Below are 18,293 nucleotides of genomic sequence, written 5' to 3'. Positions count from 1 at the left end.
TGCTGCCCAGCGCAGCGGTCTGGAAAATGGGCGGTGTGACATGGATGATCCAGCTTTCGGGAGCTTGTCCGTCATTGTTTTCCATTGTCTTGGGCTCAGGAATGGGAAATGTTAGCTGTGGGAGCCTCACCCAAGGTCTTGCTGTTGTCCTGGGGACCACATGGTGTGTGGGAATGGTTGCCACCTGCTCTTCATCTGGAAAAACATGTGGAGCCAGCAGAACTGGAATGGCTGCCATCTCGTCCTTGTCCCAGGGGACCACATGGACATGACCTACGGGGAGTGTACACCATTTTGTCTTTGTCCCAGCAGCCACCTGGAACTAAGTTGAGGTGGTGAACACCTTTTTGTGGATAAAGAATCTTCTCTTTTTGTATACTTTTGTTATTAACAACTATTGTTATTGTTGCTCTTTGCTTTCAGTAAATTATCTCAACCCACAGTCTCTGCTTTTGTCTCTCTCTTACCAGAAAGGAGTGGGAAGAAGGGGAGTTGCTTATTTGGAGTTTGATTTTAGGAGTGGCTTATTTGAAGTTTAATTTTCTGGCTCATGTTAAACCACCGTGGACCAGTTCCCTGTTTAAAGGCAGAAAAGGCGGAAAGAACACTATTTCTGAGCCACAGGGAGGTGTCCCTTGGCAGCATCTCCTGTGCCCATCCTGCAGCTGGAAAAGAGAAGTCATTTGACTGGTGGTAGTGGAAGCTTATAAACTGACTGTTTATATGAAAATCTTTACTTCTCCTCCAAAACTCAGGGTCCTACTGGCAGGACAAATGGAAGCTGGGTTATCTCAGCTTCAAGGGCTGTCCTCTTGCACGGGTTTAGTCTGTGTTGCTGTCCTGGTTCCAGCCAGGACAAGGTTATTTTTGTTGCAATAGCCATGAGGGGGCATGACCAGGACCCTCATGTTATTTGATACCACATCACTTCATTGGGGGACAGGGAGAGGGACTACTCTCTTTGGGGTAAAAGGGGTTCCTTCAAGGAGGGATCCATGGTGAGCATTTCTGCATGTGCATCATCCTCTCTTTTGTACACTTTTAAAATAAATACTGATGCTGTTACTATTCATTTTATCTCATGGCTGTTTCCAGGAAATCATTCCTATTTCAGCCTGTTATCTTTCACCTTTTGTGCTTCCAACTCCATTTCTGGAGTGGGCGGAGGGGAACGGAGAGCAAGAGAGTGGCAGTGTGGTTTGAGAGAGTGAACTGAGAAGTACCATTCCTAAACCACAACAGCTGCTTTAACAATCTGCGTATGAAATATGTGAGGCTGTGAAGCATGACTGGATTTGCCCTTAGCTTTGATTTTGTCAGAGATCTGCCAGTTAGGATTTGTTCCAACATAATGAAGTCGGCTGTTGGCGAGATTTAATCTTCTATTGATCCCTGAGGCTTGGCAAAATAGAAACACAAATAAATGAATGAAATACACTATACAGTCTATTTGGATTTTCACTTGATGTTTATTTCTGTAAGTGCTTATTTTTATTCTACATCTGCTTTCAGTTGTGCCTGATTATGTCAAGTATTTTCTCATATCTGTCAGCTTGGACTTTTTTATTCCTCTTCATGAACCTGAAATGCAATTGAGATAGTATACAACTGTTAAAAATAGAAGTGTTGAGGGGTTTTAGGGTAAGTTCACAAGTAAATGACGAAAGCTCCACTAATGCTTCTGCTCCCTGGTATTACCAGTTTGTATCTGAAATAGACTAGCAGCAATCTAGACAACATTTGCCATCTTATTCCAGCTAGCAATGCAGGTATCCTGTATTCGTTCTAGATTATACAGAGCCTTTTGATAGCAGAGGACTTCTACAACCCTGTGTCAGTAGATGGTGGTGTTCTGAATCACAAACCATGGTTTTCAGGAAAGGGGTACTCATAGCAGTAGATAAGGTATTTCTGATGCTGCAGGATTAAAGGAGTCTCTAGAGTGCCCTTCTCTCCCCAAAGGAAATGTGTCATGACTTTAGGGTGGTTCCTGGTAGCTCCTGCAGTTACTCCCACAAGACCCTTCTTGTGGAGCTGCCACCTCTGCATTCACCACTGAGCTCATCTTTTGGCAGTGTAACACTCTGCTACATTGCCAGAGCTGCAACTGGTGTTGGCAGACAGCATTTGACTAATAAAAACAGGCATCCACTTCTCTGTGACTTCTGCATATTTGAGGCAGAAAGACGATACCAGTAAGGTACAGGAAATAAACAGCAACCTTAACAATATTTTTAAAAAAACCTACTCCCATGGTGTTCCTATTTTGGTGTTTGTGTGATGCCATGGCTTTGTGTATCTTTAAGTGAATCTATATTAGTTTTGATTTTTTTGTAGGGGTAGAATAATTTAGAAAAATCTGTGGAAATTTTTTACCCTTAAAAGCTGCAAGTATTTTGAGGCTCAGTTACAGTACTGCTTTGATTGTATGTAAATGTGTGAAAAAACAGATATTCATGTCATTTTAATGTAGCTCTGCTCTAGATGGTGGAGCAACAGTCATTTATATCAGTTAAAGGTGACTTAATTAGGCCAATATAAAAGCAGAAATTAAGAGTGTAAAGGGCGTTTTCCCCCTCTTTCTTAACTTGGGAGCTATCAACTCCATAAGACTTACGTGATGTTCAGCATGGAATTTTGTTTCGCTTGCAAATGAAATAGATTTAGCAATGACCCAGCTTTCTATCATTCCTAAAAGTAACAACCCCACTCTTATTTTCCCTGGTTGTCACAAGGCAAACAAATAAGTTTGCTGTCAGTTCCAGACTAAGTTCTTAAGTGCTTTCTAGTTTCATCAACATTATTCTGCTACCATTCAGTTCAAGTGCAAAACATCACAAATATATTTCTAATCACTAATGACTTCCCAGCAGCTAAGTGACTAATCACCAATATTTTCTTTTCATCCAGCTCTTCAAATCAGTACAAGGTCACTGAAAGAGCAATGTTAAAATAGCTATATTTATAATATCTATATTTATAATATAGTATAAATTTATATATTTATAAATATCTATATTTTTTAATATCATCTATGATGTAGTCATCCCCAGGCTGTATTATATACACAGAAATCTACATCATCATCGGGGAGACAAAAAGGTGGAGTTTTTTAATATCCCCTGCAAAAAGAAACCCCAAACCCCGAAACAAATCTACCGAATCACCAGTTCTGCTTCTGCTGCTGAGAACAGAGGTTAAATGACATCAAGAGTACAGAGAATATATTTTGTCTAAGTGCCAGATTGCTGTCCTGAAGAGTTACCTTATTATTAAAATAAAGGGCAGAGTGAAACTAAAAAATACAGAAACCCAAGAATTTATCCTAGTCTACACTACTTTCAGAGATGTAACAGAGAGCATCCACTATTGTGTGTTAAACACTCACGTCTACCCCATACAGTATGACCATACCTTTTTCATGCCAATATCTCTTGACTTGCTCCTCAGCTTATTAACTTGAGATTCAGCTATTTCAGCCCTTTCTTCAGCATCATCCAGATCGTGTTGCTGTTTTCTGTACTTTGAGAGGTACAGATTGGCTTGAGCTTCCTGGTGAGAAAAAAAGAGTGCAGCTGATTTCCTTCTGTCCACATGAAACAAAGCTTTTAATTTGAAGTGGGCTGGAAAGTGCTCAGCATGACTAGGTAACAGCTGTATGGGCACCACTTGCCTCCTGCAGAACTGAGATTGTTGTTGTTTTACAGAATTGATATTCCTAGTGGCATTTTCCATGTTAAGTGTACTGAGAGGCTCTCAAGGTGCCTTCCGAGGGGCTAGGTGGAAAAAAGTCCTTCCTGTTCTTTCCCTTCCTCCCCTTCTCTTGAAAATTATATTGCAGTCAGGATAAAATGGAATACCTTTTCTTAAATATAATCAACACATATGCTAAATGTTTTACTTTATATATAATAGAAATACAGTTTTATATACAGGGCTTATATAGATATAAAAAGAAATACTAATGGACACAAAATGTGTATTTGTACTAAAAATTTCTATGGATAAAACATTGTGGGTTTAGAACAATATATCTGTCAAAGGTAAAAAGGCCCAAATAGTTACTTACAGCTTCCTCTGCTTGGTGCTTGTAGCTCTTCACTTTTAATTGTAGCTTGTCAATCAGATCCTGCATCCTGGCGAGATTCTTCTTATCTTCTTCTGACTGTATCAAAACACCATTAATTGGGTTGATAGAGTAAAAAGGCTTAAATCATCTTCCACAATACAATAATCATGGATGCCATACGTATTTTAGAAACTTAAAGCTCAAAGCACAACTAGCCATATCCTGTGTACACATGAGAAGAATTTCTACATCATCATTGAAGATGTGTGTAAGTGTGGAGGGTGAAGACTGAAAGAGTACCCTTCCTATGCATATATGTGTAAGTATAAACATATTTCTTTATAGAAATCGGCACATACTTTCAGAGGTGTGCAGATACAGACAGAGTTCCTTGCTCAGGGGTGAGGAGCACGCTTGTCATTATAAAGCGTGTCATTATATATTGAAGCAGATACGGGTGAGCCTAGAACTATGTAATTTGCATAATTTGAAGTTTGATTTGAAGGCATTTCTGGTAAAAGGAGCCCGGTTTAAGCTGTCACGCTCCATAAGCAGAGGGAGCAGCTAATTCTGCCTGCTCACTATATTTGAAGAAAACAACCTTCAGCTTCTGCATACAAAAGTCAAAGTAAAACAACAGGTAGGAGACTAAATAGTCTCCTAAGGCAGATGGATGGGTTTATCTTCTTAATGCTGTTCAAAGCAAAAGGGTAAGTGCTCTGTGCTGCTTTTTGAAAGGCAAGCAGCAAGAGCAGCTGTTAGCAAACCTGCAGGAGGCTCAAGACTAGATCCTGCTGCTCAGTAATAGGTAACGGAGCCCTGGAACTCAGCAACCCTACACTGAGCAGGGCATTAGAGTCACCTGAGTCCTTCTGGCTCCTTTTAGCAATAGCAGCACAGCTGAGAGGGAGCTGGGCTCTTTCTTCTCTTGCATTGTGAATAGTCACTGAAGCCTGTTCCATATTAATACTGTGCTAAAACAGTCCAAATCCCAGCAACAGAGGCTTTCTGACATTAGTTACAACAAACCAGGCAAGAGGATGATGATCACTGGCACAGGTTTCCCAGAGAAGCTGTGGCTGGCCCATCCCTGGAATTGTTCAAGGCCAGGTTGGATGGGGCTCTGAGCAACCTGGTCTAGTGGAAGGTGTCCCTGCACATGGCAGGGAGTTGGAATGTGATGATCTCCAAGGTCCCTTCCAACCCAAAGCATTCTGTGATGGAAGCCCTAAGGAGATGTTCCTCCTGTGCCCAAAGCTTCCTGCAATCAGGAATCTCTTAAGTAAGGCCATCCTTCACTGTAACACTGAGGCAATTTACGACGTTTCTTGCCAGTGACCTGGTGGTTACTGCATACCTGGTACGTCAGCTCCTTTATGCGTCTCTCAAACTTGCGGGCTCCTTTCTGGGCATCTGAGTTGCGACGGAGTTCAGTCTCAAGTTCATTCTCCAGCTCACGAACCTGCAACAAAGGAAAAACCCTTGCCACTATGCCACATATATGTAAAGCAGCAGATAATTTGGTTCACAGTTCAAGAAACGCTGACTTCCTAGGTGTCTCCATAGAGCCAAATTTCAGGAGGAGATCTAAATGTCACCTCTCCATTCTGCTTTTTCATAAAAATATTTCAGCTGCACCATCAGTCACAGGCCATGTGCAAAGGCCAAAAAAGTTTAACTGAAGCAATCATTGGGAGAGGCTTTTGCTGATTTTAGATGCTGGGGCTTTTAATTTTTTTTTTTAATCAAGGTGCTTTGCTCATCTGCTGGTCAGCAGCTCATTGTAGCTGGATAATGAAGGGGAAGCATGCTTCCAAGAACTGCTCACCTGCATTTTGTGAAACAAAGTGTCCACATTACCCCTTCTTGGCCCCTGTGAATCAGGCAGCACTAGGCTACAGATCTGGTGCCAATTCTGTAAGCAGAAGGCAGTGGTCTGAAGTTGGATCAGAAACTTACCCTGGATTCCAGTTTTTGGATCTGTTTCTTGCCACCTTTCAGAGCTATTTGTTCTGCTTCATCCAGTCGCTTCTGGAGGTCTTTAATGGTTTGCTCCATGTTCTTCTTCATTCTCTCTAAATGAGCACTAGTATCTTGCTCCTTTTTGAGCTCCTCAGCCATCATTGCTGCCTGAAAAACAACCACATTTTACAGGAAATCCCTTATGCTACTGGATTATGTTCCAGAATAAACAGTGGAAGGTTAGTCCTGAACTATCCGTTATTTGGATCATTCACTGTAGCCAAAGCTCCATGGAATACCTTCTGTGTGCATATCTTGCCTGGACAGAGAAAATGGAAGAAAAGAAAAACCTTGGAGTTTTTTCCCATCTTCTTTCCCATCTCTGTTCCAATGCTTTTATTTAAGGTTCCACCTCTGCCTTTTTCTTGTTTTCTTTATACCTGTGCTATACCACTAGGGTACTCATTTACAATGCCTACAAGTAAGCCTGTGACATTCACTACAGACATTTTACACAGAATTTATTCAAAATCTAATCTTGGTGTTTGGAGCTCTTGCAAGGTAGTAGCTTAAGAGAACTGGCAGACAAATTCCCCTGCACAGCCACAGGTGAGAGCTGCCTGAGTGGCTGTAAGAGCAGAGCAAATTCTGTAGTCTGTGGTGGGATAGAGAGTTCAGTACCAACATCTTACATAGTCTCTGCTCTTTCTGTAAGACAGGTAAAAGGATGCCAGATTAGCTCATTCCTGCTTTGATGTTTGTGCTTGCCACCAAGAGCCATTTGCAGATTTGGTACTCATCACTGACCAGTCAGCAAAAGACAGCATTCATAGTAATCCAGGGTGAAGCTGCATCAAGGAGAATCAGCATCTTCTCTCTGGCACGCAGTAATAGGGCTGTCAGCCAAGAGGCAGGGTACAGGAATAGCTTTGTCTGGCACTCCAGACATATAACACACAGAAATCTCCAGTTTTAGCTTTCATTTTGTTTGTTGGTGTGATGTGAACCATCAGCTGAACAACGAAGATGTGGATTTCTCCAAGTCTGTGTGAAATGAAACCACACCTGCCCAAATACCTGCCCTCCCTAGAAGAGGAAAACACTCCACCTCTCTGGGATCTTAGGCCTCATGTTTTTCCAATTCAGTAATTTTGTCACCTGGATTCTATGTACACCAGGAGTCCATTTAGCACTAGTTCAGTCTGTACTGGTTTATTTGGGTGAATGATTTACTTGATAAAAAGGTGACATGATCTGAGACTTTGAGGATCATTGGAAACTGCATCCTTGTGGAAACAAAACCCTAAAAAAATGACCAAACCCAAACCCTAAACATCAGAAAAAAAATCTGCCCTCTTTTTACCTCTAGCCTGCTTTATTTTGTAGTTTCATCAGTCACCTCCAGATAGCTGTGGAGTTTTTTCCCATTTTGGATGTATGAGCTCTAAAACAAGCACAGAAATGGTGACCTGGGAAATACATTCTTGAGTGTCCTTAGACAGTGTGGTACAAAAAGAAGTGAGCAAAGAATCAGCCTACTTACATCTGTGATTGCTTTCTTGGCTTTTTCTTCTGCATTCCGGCACTCCTGGAGTGATTCTTCCACTTCATTCTGCATCTGGGAAATGTCACCCTCCAGCTTCTTCTTTTGATTGATCAGGCTTGTGTTCTTTTATTAAGTTTTCCCCAAATGAACAGTGGAAAAGGAAGAAAAGCGATGATTAAAAACAGCTCCTCTAAATACCATAGCACACCAAGACTTCCTGATTTTTGCAACTTCTGGATTACTCAGAGCAATATTTGGGAACGGAGACCTAGGTATGTGGTAAGGGCTGGCTTGACTAGCATAGGTAACTTCAGACCGAAGAAGTATTAAAAATACCCTCAGAGCTGTAAATATTCATATTTTGATTCAGATAAAATAATGAGAAATAGGCTGAAATAGAAGAATGAATAAGGCTGTTCATTTTGGTATATGAATGATCCTTAATCAGCCAGTGAGGTGATTAAAACAATATCACCAATGGGCTGGAGAAAACACTGCAAAACATCACCAGTCTGTAGCACATTTTAATTTCTCTGTGATTATTATTTGGTGAAGAGAAGCTTTGGGTTTGTGATAAAAATGCTGTCAAGTCAAATGACACCCTAGAAATGGCAGTGTCCACCTGGACAACGCCCAAAGGCTGATCTCAGTGGACATGTGCAGGTACAGAGAGCACTTTGCTGCAGGTGGTTTCCTGTGGTTTCCTCCCCTGTGTCATCTCCCTATTGTTGAGAGCCCAGCCCTGTGGTTCTCACTGTTGAGTAACATCAGTGCCCTGCACAAAAGCAGTGCTTGTATTGTTCTCTGTCCAGGGCGTGGCTTAACTAAAGCAGGAAACTGGTTTTACAGCAGGGAAGAATGAAAAAATAAAATTTACTCTTTTTATTTTCCACCAGTGTTTTTTCTGGAAGCTGTTGAAAGCAGTTGGATGAATCATGAATTCCAGCTAACTTGAAGTGAGTCAGGTGGGACATCTACAGAGTGACTTAACTCCTCTCCCCCATTTTCCCTTTCGAGGGATGGCAGGGTGTGTCTGACTTGTGATAGCCATGGACAAACAGTGTCAGTGCCCAACAGAGAAGGCTCAGTTTAACCAGTGAGGGAGAGGGCACAGAAAAAGCCAACCTGAGTGTGAAGCAGGTTCACACGCTCAGTGGCTTCCAGCAGTTCGTGCTCTGCCAGCTTCCTTGCCCGTTCAGTCTGGTCCAGCAAAGCCCTCAGCTCATCCAGCTCCGACTGGAGAAGATTGTTCCTCCTGTCAGAGACCGCCAGCTGCTCCTTCAGATCTTCATTCACATGTCCTGAGTCATCCAGCTGCACCTGAAGCTCCTAAAACAAAGCAATATGACTCCATTTCAAGCCTCTGTGCTTATATCAGAGAAACCCAGATTGCAGCGGCTACCTGGGACCAACCTCAAGAATTTCAGTGCTTTATTTATTATATTTGTATTTTATTTCCAAGCTGTAAGCTGAATAGCTTTTGTGGTATGTGGTGCAACGGAGGAAAAAAATCTGTGTGCTCAAATCTCTCAGAGCTGGCGGTTCTGGGAGAGGAGACAACAGAAGAGCTGCCTTGGCAAGAAACACTTTTTTTTTTTTTTGAAGTTATTACAAATGTTGATGCAAACAACAAAGCTGAATATAAACACACTCCCTATACTCCAGACAACCGAATTGCTCTCTACTTCTTTTAAAAGCCTTGCAAGCTCACAAGAAAATCACAGGTTTACAGTTCCTCATGCTGTAGCTTTCTGCCCCTGCAAGAGGCTGCAGCCAGCAAGGGTTTTATGACTGGAACTCATCCAGCTTGTATGCAAGTCTGAGAAGAAATCCACATTTCAATATTCTCTTATGACAGATGTGATCACCAAGGCTTTCCCTTTACACTGTTAGCAGTAGCTTCCCTCCTAATTTTCATCACCACTGCTGGCTGTGGTGATGAAACCTGTGATAATGAAACCTGGCCCATGGGTACCTCTGGGTGCTTGGGGGGCCACCAGTACCTTTATTTGTGTCTGCAAGACGCGTGCTGACTTGGTTGCTTCTGCAGCGTGCCTGTTAGCGTGGCTGAGCTGGATTTCCATCTCATTGAGGTCCCCTTCCATCTTCTTCTTGAGCCGGATGGCCTCGTTTCTGCTGCGGGCTTCAGAATCCAGGGTGGACTGCAGTGAATCTATGGCACGTTGCTGGTTTCTCCTGAAAAGGACATGAAGGATGAGTGATTTTCCTCTCTGTGCAGGGACACAGAATTACTTGCAGCAGTACTTTACTTTCTGAAGGTGTCTCCCTTCCAGAAATAGTGTATTTCAGACTGACATAGGTAGCACACATACACAGCATACATAGTTTCCAGTGCCTGACTGCTGTCTAACTGGCTGGCGTGCTTCACACCCTCAGCTAACTCCTGATCTGTAAGCACTTCTAGCATCCTTCTTCTGTGTTTCCTCTGGCAGTACTGGAGCAAAGAGTGCTCTCAGAGCTCTTGTAAACACAAGCAAGTACAGATTTGAACCTAACAAGAAGCACTTCCAGCCTAACAGTCACTTACTAAGATATTTACTGAATAATTTCCTGGGATGTTTTACATCTCAGCCTTTTGCTGAAGGCATTAGTGGAGGGGATTAATCAAACTGAAGGTAGGCTGCTACGTTCTAAGCTAATTACTCTAGGTGCTCTTTATAGTAAATGGCATGTACAAGCTACAGTTTATTGTGTCTTTACATGTTGAAAAAACTTTTCTTGTGCTAATTATAAGGGGAATGATTCATTAATAGAAATCTGTGTTACAGACATCTAAATTTAGAAGAGATTAAACCCACCCTGTTGACAGCCTGGTCCCCCTGGGAAAGGCAGCTTAATGTCAGTTTAAAGACAAAACAGATACAAACAGCTTAATTTTCTTGATTCTGTAACAGAGAAGTCCTACCACAAAAGTTTTGCTCTCTTACAACCAGAAGGTAACTCTAAGCACAGAATATGACACACATGGAAAGATTTATTCCATTGCTGGCCAAATTTTCCTGAAAGTGTAGGAGTTCCAGGAAATCATCAAGTCAACAAGAAAAAACTTCAGGGCCTTATTGCTTCAACAAGATGCTGAACTATGCCCTAGACTCCTAGAAAACAACATAGAATGTCAACTGAACACTCATAATCAAGCAGAAGCAGAAAGCACTAATTAGCACAGCTTGGCTTGAGATCTCTCTAATCCAGACATCTGCAGGACATCAGAAGGTGAAAGGCCAAAATATTCTTGGTTTTGAAACAATTAACGTATCAAACCCTGTAGGTATGCTGGCCAGAGTGGGCCTTGGCCTTCCACTTTCCTACTCTCTAGCCCATCAATAAACAGTGACATGATTCTTGAACTAATAACGTTATAACACCAACTAAATCAAAGTTTTCTGAGTAACTGCACAGACACATAGGCTAGCACATACTGTTAAGGGTATAACTCTTCAGACTTGCATTTCTGCTGCCTGGGAAGGGAGAGACAAAAGACATCATCCTCCTCTCACCTAATTGCTTTCCATGGTTTCCTATTTATCCCTCTTGCATGCGAGTTCCTCTCCTGTTCCATTCACACTTTCTGCACATCTGCAATTCTCTCTGCTTACCCAAGTGGTGTACACATAACAGCAAGCTCCTCACATCCTCCCACACTCAGTGTAGCTGGAATTGCATAAATTAACTAAATGCCTTCAGATAACATAAGTTTGAGCACCACTGAGGCAAGTACTGCGGACTTTGCCTGGGATCCCCTTGGGAGGCAGCCATCCCACACAGGATTAGGAGATGGCAGCTCTCTAGACCTAGTTGCCTCCATACTGTCAACATATAGAGTTGGTGGCCCCTGGTCTGCTGTGAATTGATTATGCCAGCCAGTTTTGTTACAGCTGCAGTTTGTTATGCATGATGGGTTTAACAGTACACCATCAGAGACTGATCTGACAGGAATATTTGAACTGAGCAAGGGAAATGTGGTAGGGCTACCCTTTGGCAAACAGTCAGAACTGTCTTGGTTTCTGGTACAGACAGTGTCTGCCTATGCTGGCATAACTACCTGTGGTGCATCTAATTGGCTTGGATCTTGAGAATAGGTCCAGTCTTTTCAGGCTTTTCCCGTAAGAAACATGCTGCTTCCTGCACAGTACCTTATATTTTCCATTTCTTCCTCCTTTTCTGTCAGTTTTCTTTCAAACTCTGCTTTAACCTGAGAAAGTTCAAGCTGAAAACGAAGGGTCTTACTTTCTTCATGCTCCAAAGCTCCCTGAAATAGAAAACACCAAGAGCTTGCAAACCAGGAATTGATTTTTTTTTTTCCAAATCACAAACAGCAGCACAAACATGATCCCTTCACTCTTCCTGTCTCCTCCTTCAGTCTCTCTCTGTAGGCAACGGCATGAGTAGCTTACATGGCAAAACAGCGCATTTATTTGCCTTCTAATGCAACCTGACAGCTGGAAAACTGAGCAGCAAGCTCCTCAGAGGACAAATTGTCAAACAGTTCACAGCTCACAAAAAACACCCAAACAGCACACCAACACCTTCAGCCTTCCCTGCACAGTTTTGACATCAACAGATGTTCCCTGCTCCACACCTCTGTACAGACACCCTCCAGAAATTCACAGGCTTGTAAGGGACAGGGATAAGCTAAAACAAGTTTGTTGTTGGGGGAGTGAAGGGATCCACACATCCATCCCCCCTGCTCACAAAAATCTCTCCAAATCACAAACTGCTGGAAACCTCCCAATTACATAATCTTATTATGCAAAATGACTTCAAGGAAAGAAATAATAGACATCAGCTCTATATGAAAAAATGCAAAATTTCTCTGTACATTCTTACAAATTAACATGAAGACAAGTCTGTGAAACAAGGGCGACTTGTTCCTGTCTGTACTCACACATTTCTCTCCTATATCGAAGTGAAGGACTAAGAAGACAATAGCCTATAAAGAAATAACAAGGCCTCTGACTTTCAGGTCTTGCATAAGCCAGGCTCAGTGTAGTTCTGTCTTCTTGCTGCTCTCATTGAACAGGAATGAAAGCACAGAACGGAACATCAAATTTTTGGAAGTGCTCTCTAAACGGTGGAACTGCACAAGCTTAGCTATGCTTCCCTTGAGAGAATGAGGAAACAGAAGGAGGGTTGTGAAAACAAAGCTGTACAAAATCCCTACTGATCTCCAGCCAACATGCAGCAGGTCAGTCAAATACACATATCATGACAAGAAGCCACAACATAATAATGGGAACAGCACGTGGAAGTTCTTTGTCATCAGCAGTGACTGCCAGAGGCCCAAAATCACAAGAAAGGGAGAAAATCTGCATTAACCCATTTCTTTTACATTTAAAGTAAGATACATCATCGCTTTACTTTTGTTAGTTCCTAATACCACTGAGTTTTAGAAAGCCATTCCACACAGTCCAGGAAAGTAAACCAAGCTGCTTAGATCCCTCAAGAACTGATGTATTCTTCCTAGCAAGGGAAGTTTTTTGACAGAGTACATAATCATTCTCCACATCTCAGAGCTGTGGAAGGAAGACATGCTCTTTCCTCTGCTCTGATCATGACACCTGTTTGTCTGGCTGTGAAATCCCTGCAGTGTATAAAGCATCCTATAACAGACAAAAGAAGTTGCACAGCATTAAACTTACTAGCAGATTCCTGTCACTGGATGATCACTGGTTTAGCAGATATTATTTAGATGCAATTCAAAAGAAATGCAGCCTTCACTAAAAATCCCTTTCTATGTGCTGTGATGCTTCTGCCAGCACCATGTACACCCTTTCTTAGCCTTGTAATGTACCTCACTTCCAAGAAAATTCATCTGCTGAGCCCTTTAAGTGAATAACAAGGATTTCCAGTTGGATTGTTCTGTATTGGTTTGTTTCTGGAAACTGGGATGAGGCAAACCTCTTGGGTATGTGCATACTTGGCACTGGAGAAATGCATGGGGTGAGGCCAAATGCCTTTACCAAATTCCTACCAGACTGTTTTCATTTGTCTTCTGAGACTACTGCACTTATTTAAAGCAGGCTGCAGTAAACAACTCAATATCTGAGACCTTATAAAAGAGAAAGTCATCAGGAGGTTTGTTTTCTTATTCTCATAAGTAGGAAATGGTGAATTTGCTGTTGGAAACTAGACAGTAGAAATATCTGATAAAAGACTGTAAGACCATAATTTTCAGCATTTCTGTTTTCTGAAAGACTGAAATATTCTACATCGAAGTGAGCAAGGACTGAATTTTGAGGCAGTGGACAGAAGATTTCTGAGCTTCCTGAAAGTGAAAAAAAACCCCCAAACACCAAACCAACCAACCAGAGAATGGCAGCAAGACTAGTGAATGGTATAGAAAACGTGTCTTATGAGGAACAGCTGAGGGAGTTGGGTTTGTTTAGTCACAAGAAGAGAAGACTCAGAGGGCACTGCATCACTCTCAACAGCTCCCTGGAAGGAGGTTGTAGTGAGGTGGGGGTCAGTCTCCTCTGCCTACAGTGAGACGACCAGAGGAAATGGCATAAAGCTGAGACAGGGGAGATGCAGATTAGATATTTTAAAAAAAATTAAAATTGACTGTTCAGGCATTGGAATAGACTGTCCAGGGAGGTGGTGCAGTCCCCATACCTTGAGGTATCCAAGAAACAACTGGATCTGGTGCTGGGCAATGTGGTTTAGTGGTTTAGGGGTTACAGGGGTAGTGCGGGGTGGACGGCTGGACTGGATGATCTTAGAGGTCTCTTCCAACCTTGATGATTCCATGATTCTAACAAAAACCCAAAAGCTACAAGGCACCTCCTTGCAAAAGGCCTCCACTAATGATCACAGGGCTGACATCTCCAAAAGCCACTAGTCACTCTTGGAGACACTGGCTAGCAAGGCTGGGGGAGCTGGGTGCAGAGAGGCTGCACATGATAAAAATCAACACACTGGCTGTTTTCCTAAGAAGATGAACAGGATGGAAAATCCTCATAAAGATACTCTCTTCCTTTTCCCTTGAGCTTTCTTTCCTTACCTCTGCTTCTTCCAGAGCCAGCTGAACTTCCGACTTCTCTTGCTCAACCTGCTTCTTGATTTTTTCAATTTCATGGAGGCTCTTGTTTCCTTCACTAATCTGATTGGTCAGATCAGAAATCTCCTCTGAAACAAAAAAGGATGGATGGATTTAGCAAACAGAGTGTTTGGAGCATCCTGCAATTCATGGAGTGTGATTAGAGGACCCATGCCTAAACCTGCTACCTCAAGGGCTTGTCTGTACAAGAGCCCTGCCTTACTTCCACTTCCAGCAAGAATTTTCACCTGAACAACTTGAAGGCACATCTTCTCTTGTGAGTGATTTTTGAAGTGGCTATAGTGATTTAGTTTTTATCTGTGATCTGCAGGCTAGGAACACTGTGCTCTGCTGTTTTGGCTTCATCCACTGCACCTCTGTCATCTTTCTTGTTCCTCCCCTGAGACTCCTCTGCCAGTGTTTCATTGACAGGGGGGAAAAGGCAGGCCTTCTCTGCTCTGGCCACACCAATCTCTTTGTTCAAAACATTGATGGGCAGCATCAGTGTCTCAAATGACATCAGAAAGCTCATCTCAGGATGAGATAAACACCTTTCCCCACAGCTGCTGCAGGGCACCTGCATCCCTCCAGCCATCTGCTGATGTGGCTCTTGCACTGGCTGCAGGACCTGAATGAAGCCTACCTTGGAGGTTCTTGTTTTCCCTTTTCAAAGTCTCCAGGTGGTCCAGTGTCTCCTCATAGGCATTCTTCAGCTTGAAGAGCTCAGTGCTGAGGCCACGGGCCTCCTTCTGGGAAGCCTCCAGCTCAGCCTGTGACTCCTCGTACTTCTGCTTCCAGTCATTGATGATCTTGTCAAACCCACGCTGCTTCTTGTCCAGTGAGGCAGCTGCTGAGTTGGCCTTCTCCAGGTCAATCATCATGTCCTCCAGCTCATTCTGCAGCCTGTGCTTTGTCTTTTCCAGAGACGAGCACTTGGCATTGGCCGCTTCAATTGCTTCCTCAGCTTCTTGCAAGCGGGCAGCGAGCTTTTTCCTACCAGGTGGGAAGACACAGTAAAATGACCAAGTGTCACTGCTGCCGTGTTATCCAGAAAAACTGACACCTAAGCAATGACTCAATAAATCAGTTCTGAAAGGGAAAACAGGGAGGGGGTGAGGGTGAGGATGAGGCAAGGGAAAGAGGACTGGAGAGGGAAATTGAGCCTCTAGAGAGAAGGGACTATAATGGAAAAAAACAGATTAAATTATGAATACTGGTATGTGGCAGATCATTTTATGCATGTCTGTGAATATTTGAAATTGAACTTTTGAACTCTCAGGCACCAGCTAGCTACTTACTCACTGTAACTAGTATGGGCTGGTTGTAAATATTTTATAAGACCTGCTCTAAACGACAGTGTCATTTTCCTCCAATTAAGAGATATGAGACAACCTCCTGTTAGGAGGCTGGTCATAGGCTTTTGTTCATAGACTATTTAGATTGGGAAATCAGGGAGTCCTGGCAAGAAGAGGTGCTGGAAATAAAGGATGGCCTAGAAAGAGAATCGTGGAGACACTAGATGAAGAAAATATGCTGAAAGTGGGGTAAGATCCTGCAGATCAGAGATGTGCAAAGGCTGAAGTTGGAGATATTCAGAGACCTTGCCAACCCGGCTGCCCTATTTCCCTAGCACACAACAAGACCCTGGGAGCACAGTCCTGCCAGTCAAGAGTATGCTGAAGCCCACTTAACTCACTTGGCATCTTCCAGCTCCTCAGTTCTCTGAATGGCATCAGTCTCATACTTGGTTCTCCACTGTGCCACTTCTGCATTTCCCTTGGAGAGAGCCCTCTGCAGCTCTGCCTTGGCTTCCTGCTCCTCCTCATACTGCTCCCGCAAGAGATCACAGTCATGCCTGGCTGCTTGCAGGGCATGAGCCAACGCATTTTTGGACTGCAGGAATAGGAAGGTCACAACATTGCAAGGTTACCTACAGCAAAACCAAAACAAACAGCCCCTAGAAATTCAAATGGAGGCTTAAGCTTTTTTTTCCTTTTTGCCTCTGGCTTTGACAGTCCAGGTTAAGTGAGGCAAGAAGTGTTTGAAGTCATCCCTAACTGGTGACATGAGGAGGAAGTTATCAAGACTGAGGATAATTTAACAACTTTGGAGAAACACCCAAACTTTTAAGATGTAAGATCTGAGATTTTGGCTATCCTACTGAGTAAGTTTTATTTAGCATTTATGTATGCTGATGATTTTCCCAAACTCTTCTCTAGTAACTTGCCTCAGCCAGGGGCAGGAACAATTAGTAGGAATCCTTGTCATTCCTACATCTCATTTCAGCTTTTATCCAGGCTACAACTGAACATGAACATTTTCTGCCACTCTGTTTCAAGGAATGGAACACAGTTAAAGCATTACCTTGGTTTCCTCTTCTAGCTGTCTCTTAAGTTCTTCAATCTGTTGTGTAAAGGATGTTTTTCCCCGGGACAGCTGACTTATCAGTGACTCCTTCTCTTCGAGTTGTCTAGTAAACTCACCTGCCATAAGATTTGACAAATAAGCAAAAAAAAAAAAAAAGAGCAAGATGATAAAATGACAAAGTCATAGTCAAAAATCATAGTCCCACTTGTCCAATTCTGCTGAGGAAAAGAACTCACAGTGATTGTGGTTGACCTGTTGTGAAGCTTCTTCCAAGACTGTAACCATTGGACACGTCATTTTCTTAGATTTTCTTTTTGGTTTTCTTTTTTTGGGTGGGTTTTGTGGCTTGAGTTTTTTTATTTGTTTTGTTGGGTTTTTTCAGTACTGCCAATAGCTTCATTCATTAATTTTACTTATTAAGTTTGTGGATCAGACTAGACTGATGCTTACTTTCATGGGCAGTTGTAGCTGGTTTTACTTTTTTTCCTTATTTTATATTGCTTTTCCACAAACTTCTTTTCAGAGGGCTGCAAAGCACCCTGAGAACTTCACAACGACCAGCATACAGGATGAATACATAAGGAAAACTTCATTGGGCACAGGATATGTGTTGCTGGGGGGTGAAAAGCACAGTCTTATGGGACACACAGACATTACAACACACAGGAAATGAAAAATGTCTTTGAAAATACACAGAACTGTGATAACTGATGAGGATGTAGAAATTAAATAATACTGTTCTGCCCAGAAAGGTGGTAAGAAGTTAGAGGATATGTGGTATTTTTGGTTAGATGTGAACATCTTTTAGGGTGCAATGCCCAAGGTCAGGCTGAGGAAGATGGGATTCACACAGATGTTGGGGAAGATGAAACAGAAAAGCATTGTAAATATGAGTGCCTGACAAAAGATTTTGGGAATATGAAAACTACAGGCAACATCGAAATGAAAGCCACTTTTGAAATACCAGGTCTTAGTTACTGAACAACTAGAAAACAATGGTATGGCCACTGAAGATAATCCCCTCTTGATTAAACAATACCCTCTGCTTGCAGGCAGGTCCAAGGGTCAGAGCAGACCCTACTAGCTCAGCAGAAGGGGTCCAAAGAGTAGTTTTTAGAAGTTAAGATGTAACACTCTATGGTAATATAAGAACTCTTATAGGCTATATGTAAATGCTATAGGATTTGTATCTTGTATTAGATTGGTTAGTGACAATTAGAATATTCAGTACAGAAGATGATTTATTGTATTGTAACCAGGACTTCAGACACTTCGATTCCTTACCACACTTC

At 42.4% G+C, this 18,293-nt stretch overlaps 2 protein-coding genes across 15 annotated transcripts in view; one reads left to right on the top strand and one right to left on the bottom strand.

Annotated features, from left to right (window-relative positions):
- Positions 1-18,293, top strand: part of HHLA2 (HERV-H LTR-associating 2) — a 51,342-nt gene that overhangs the window by 14,233 nt on the left and 18,816 nt on the right. The window contains exon 10 of one of the 14 annotated variants that reach the window (XM_042031588.1): positions 12,619-12,783. The exons of 12 other annotated variants lie outside the window; for them this stretch is intronic. The gene's annotated coding sequence lies outside the window, so the exon portion shown is untranslated. Of the gene's footprint in view, positions 1-8,473; positions 8,900-12,618; positions 12,784-18,293 lie in introns of those variants that run through there. One more of the 14 variants, XM_042031596.1, reaches the window with a different exon arrangement.
- MYH15 (myosin heavy chain 15) overlaps positions 1,450-18,293 on the bottom strand; it is a 56,336-nt gene continuing 39,492 nt past the window's right edge. The window contains exons 31-43 of the mRNA XM_042031583.1: positions 16,999-17,117; positions 16,331-16,527; positions 15,278-15,627; positions 14,599-14,723; positions 11,732-11,847; positions 9,581-9,773; positions 8,703-8,906; positions 7,575-7,700; positions 6,029-6,199; positions 5,427-5,531; positions 4,070-4,165; positions 3,415-3,552; positions 1,450-1,581 (exon numbers count right to left, since the gene is read on the bottom strand). Of these exons, the coding sequence (XP_041887517.1) occupies positions 1,564-1,581; positions 3,415-3,552; positions 4,070-4,165; positions 5,427-5,531; positions 6,029-6,199; positions 7,575-7,700; positions 8,703-8,906; positions 9,581-9,773; positions 11,732-11,847; positions 14,599-14,723; positions 15,278-15,627; positions 16,331-16,527; positions 16,999-17,117 (1,958 nt within the window). The 3' untranslated portion in view covers positions 1,450-1,563. The remainder of the gene's footprint in view (positions 1,582-3,414; positions 3,553-4,069; positions 4,166-5,426; positions 5,532-6,028; positions 6,200-7,574; positions 7,701-8,702; positions 8,907-9,580; positions 9,774-11,731; positions 11,848-14,598; positions 14,724-15,277; positions 15,628-16,330; positions 16,528-16,998; positions 17,118-18,293) is intronic.

This window comes from Corvus kubaryi, unplaced genomic scaffold (genome assembly GCF_017639235.1).
Source record: "Corvus kubaryi isolate FWS band 111438036 unplaced genomic scaffold, C.kubaryi_AGA036_p1.0 37341, whole genome shotgun sequence".
NCBI lineage: Eukaryota > Metazoa > Chordata > Aves > Passeriformes > Corvidae > Corvus > Corvus kubaryi.
Note: the sequence above shows the minus strand (reverse complement) of the source record. Positions and strands in the feature narration are given on the sequence as shown.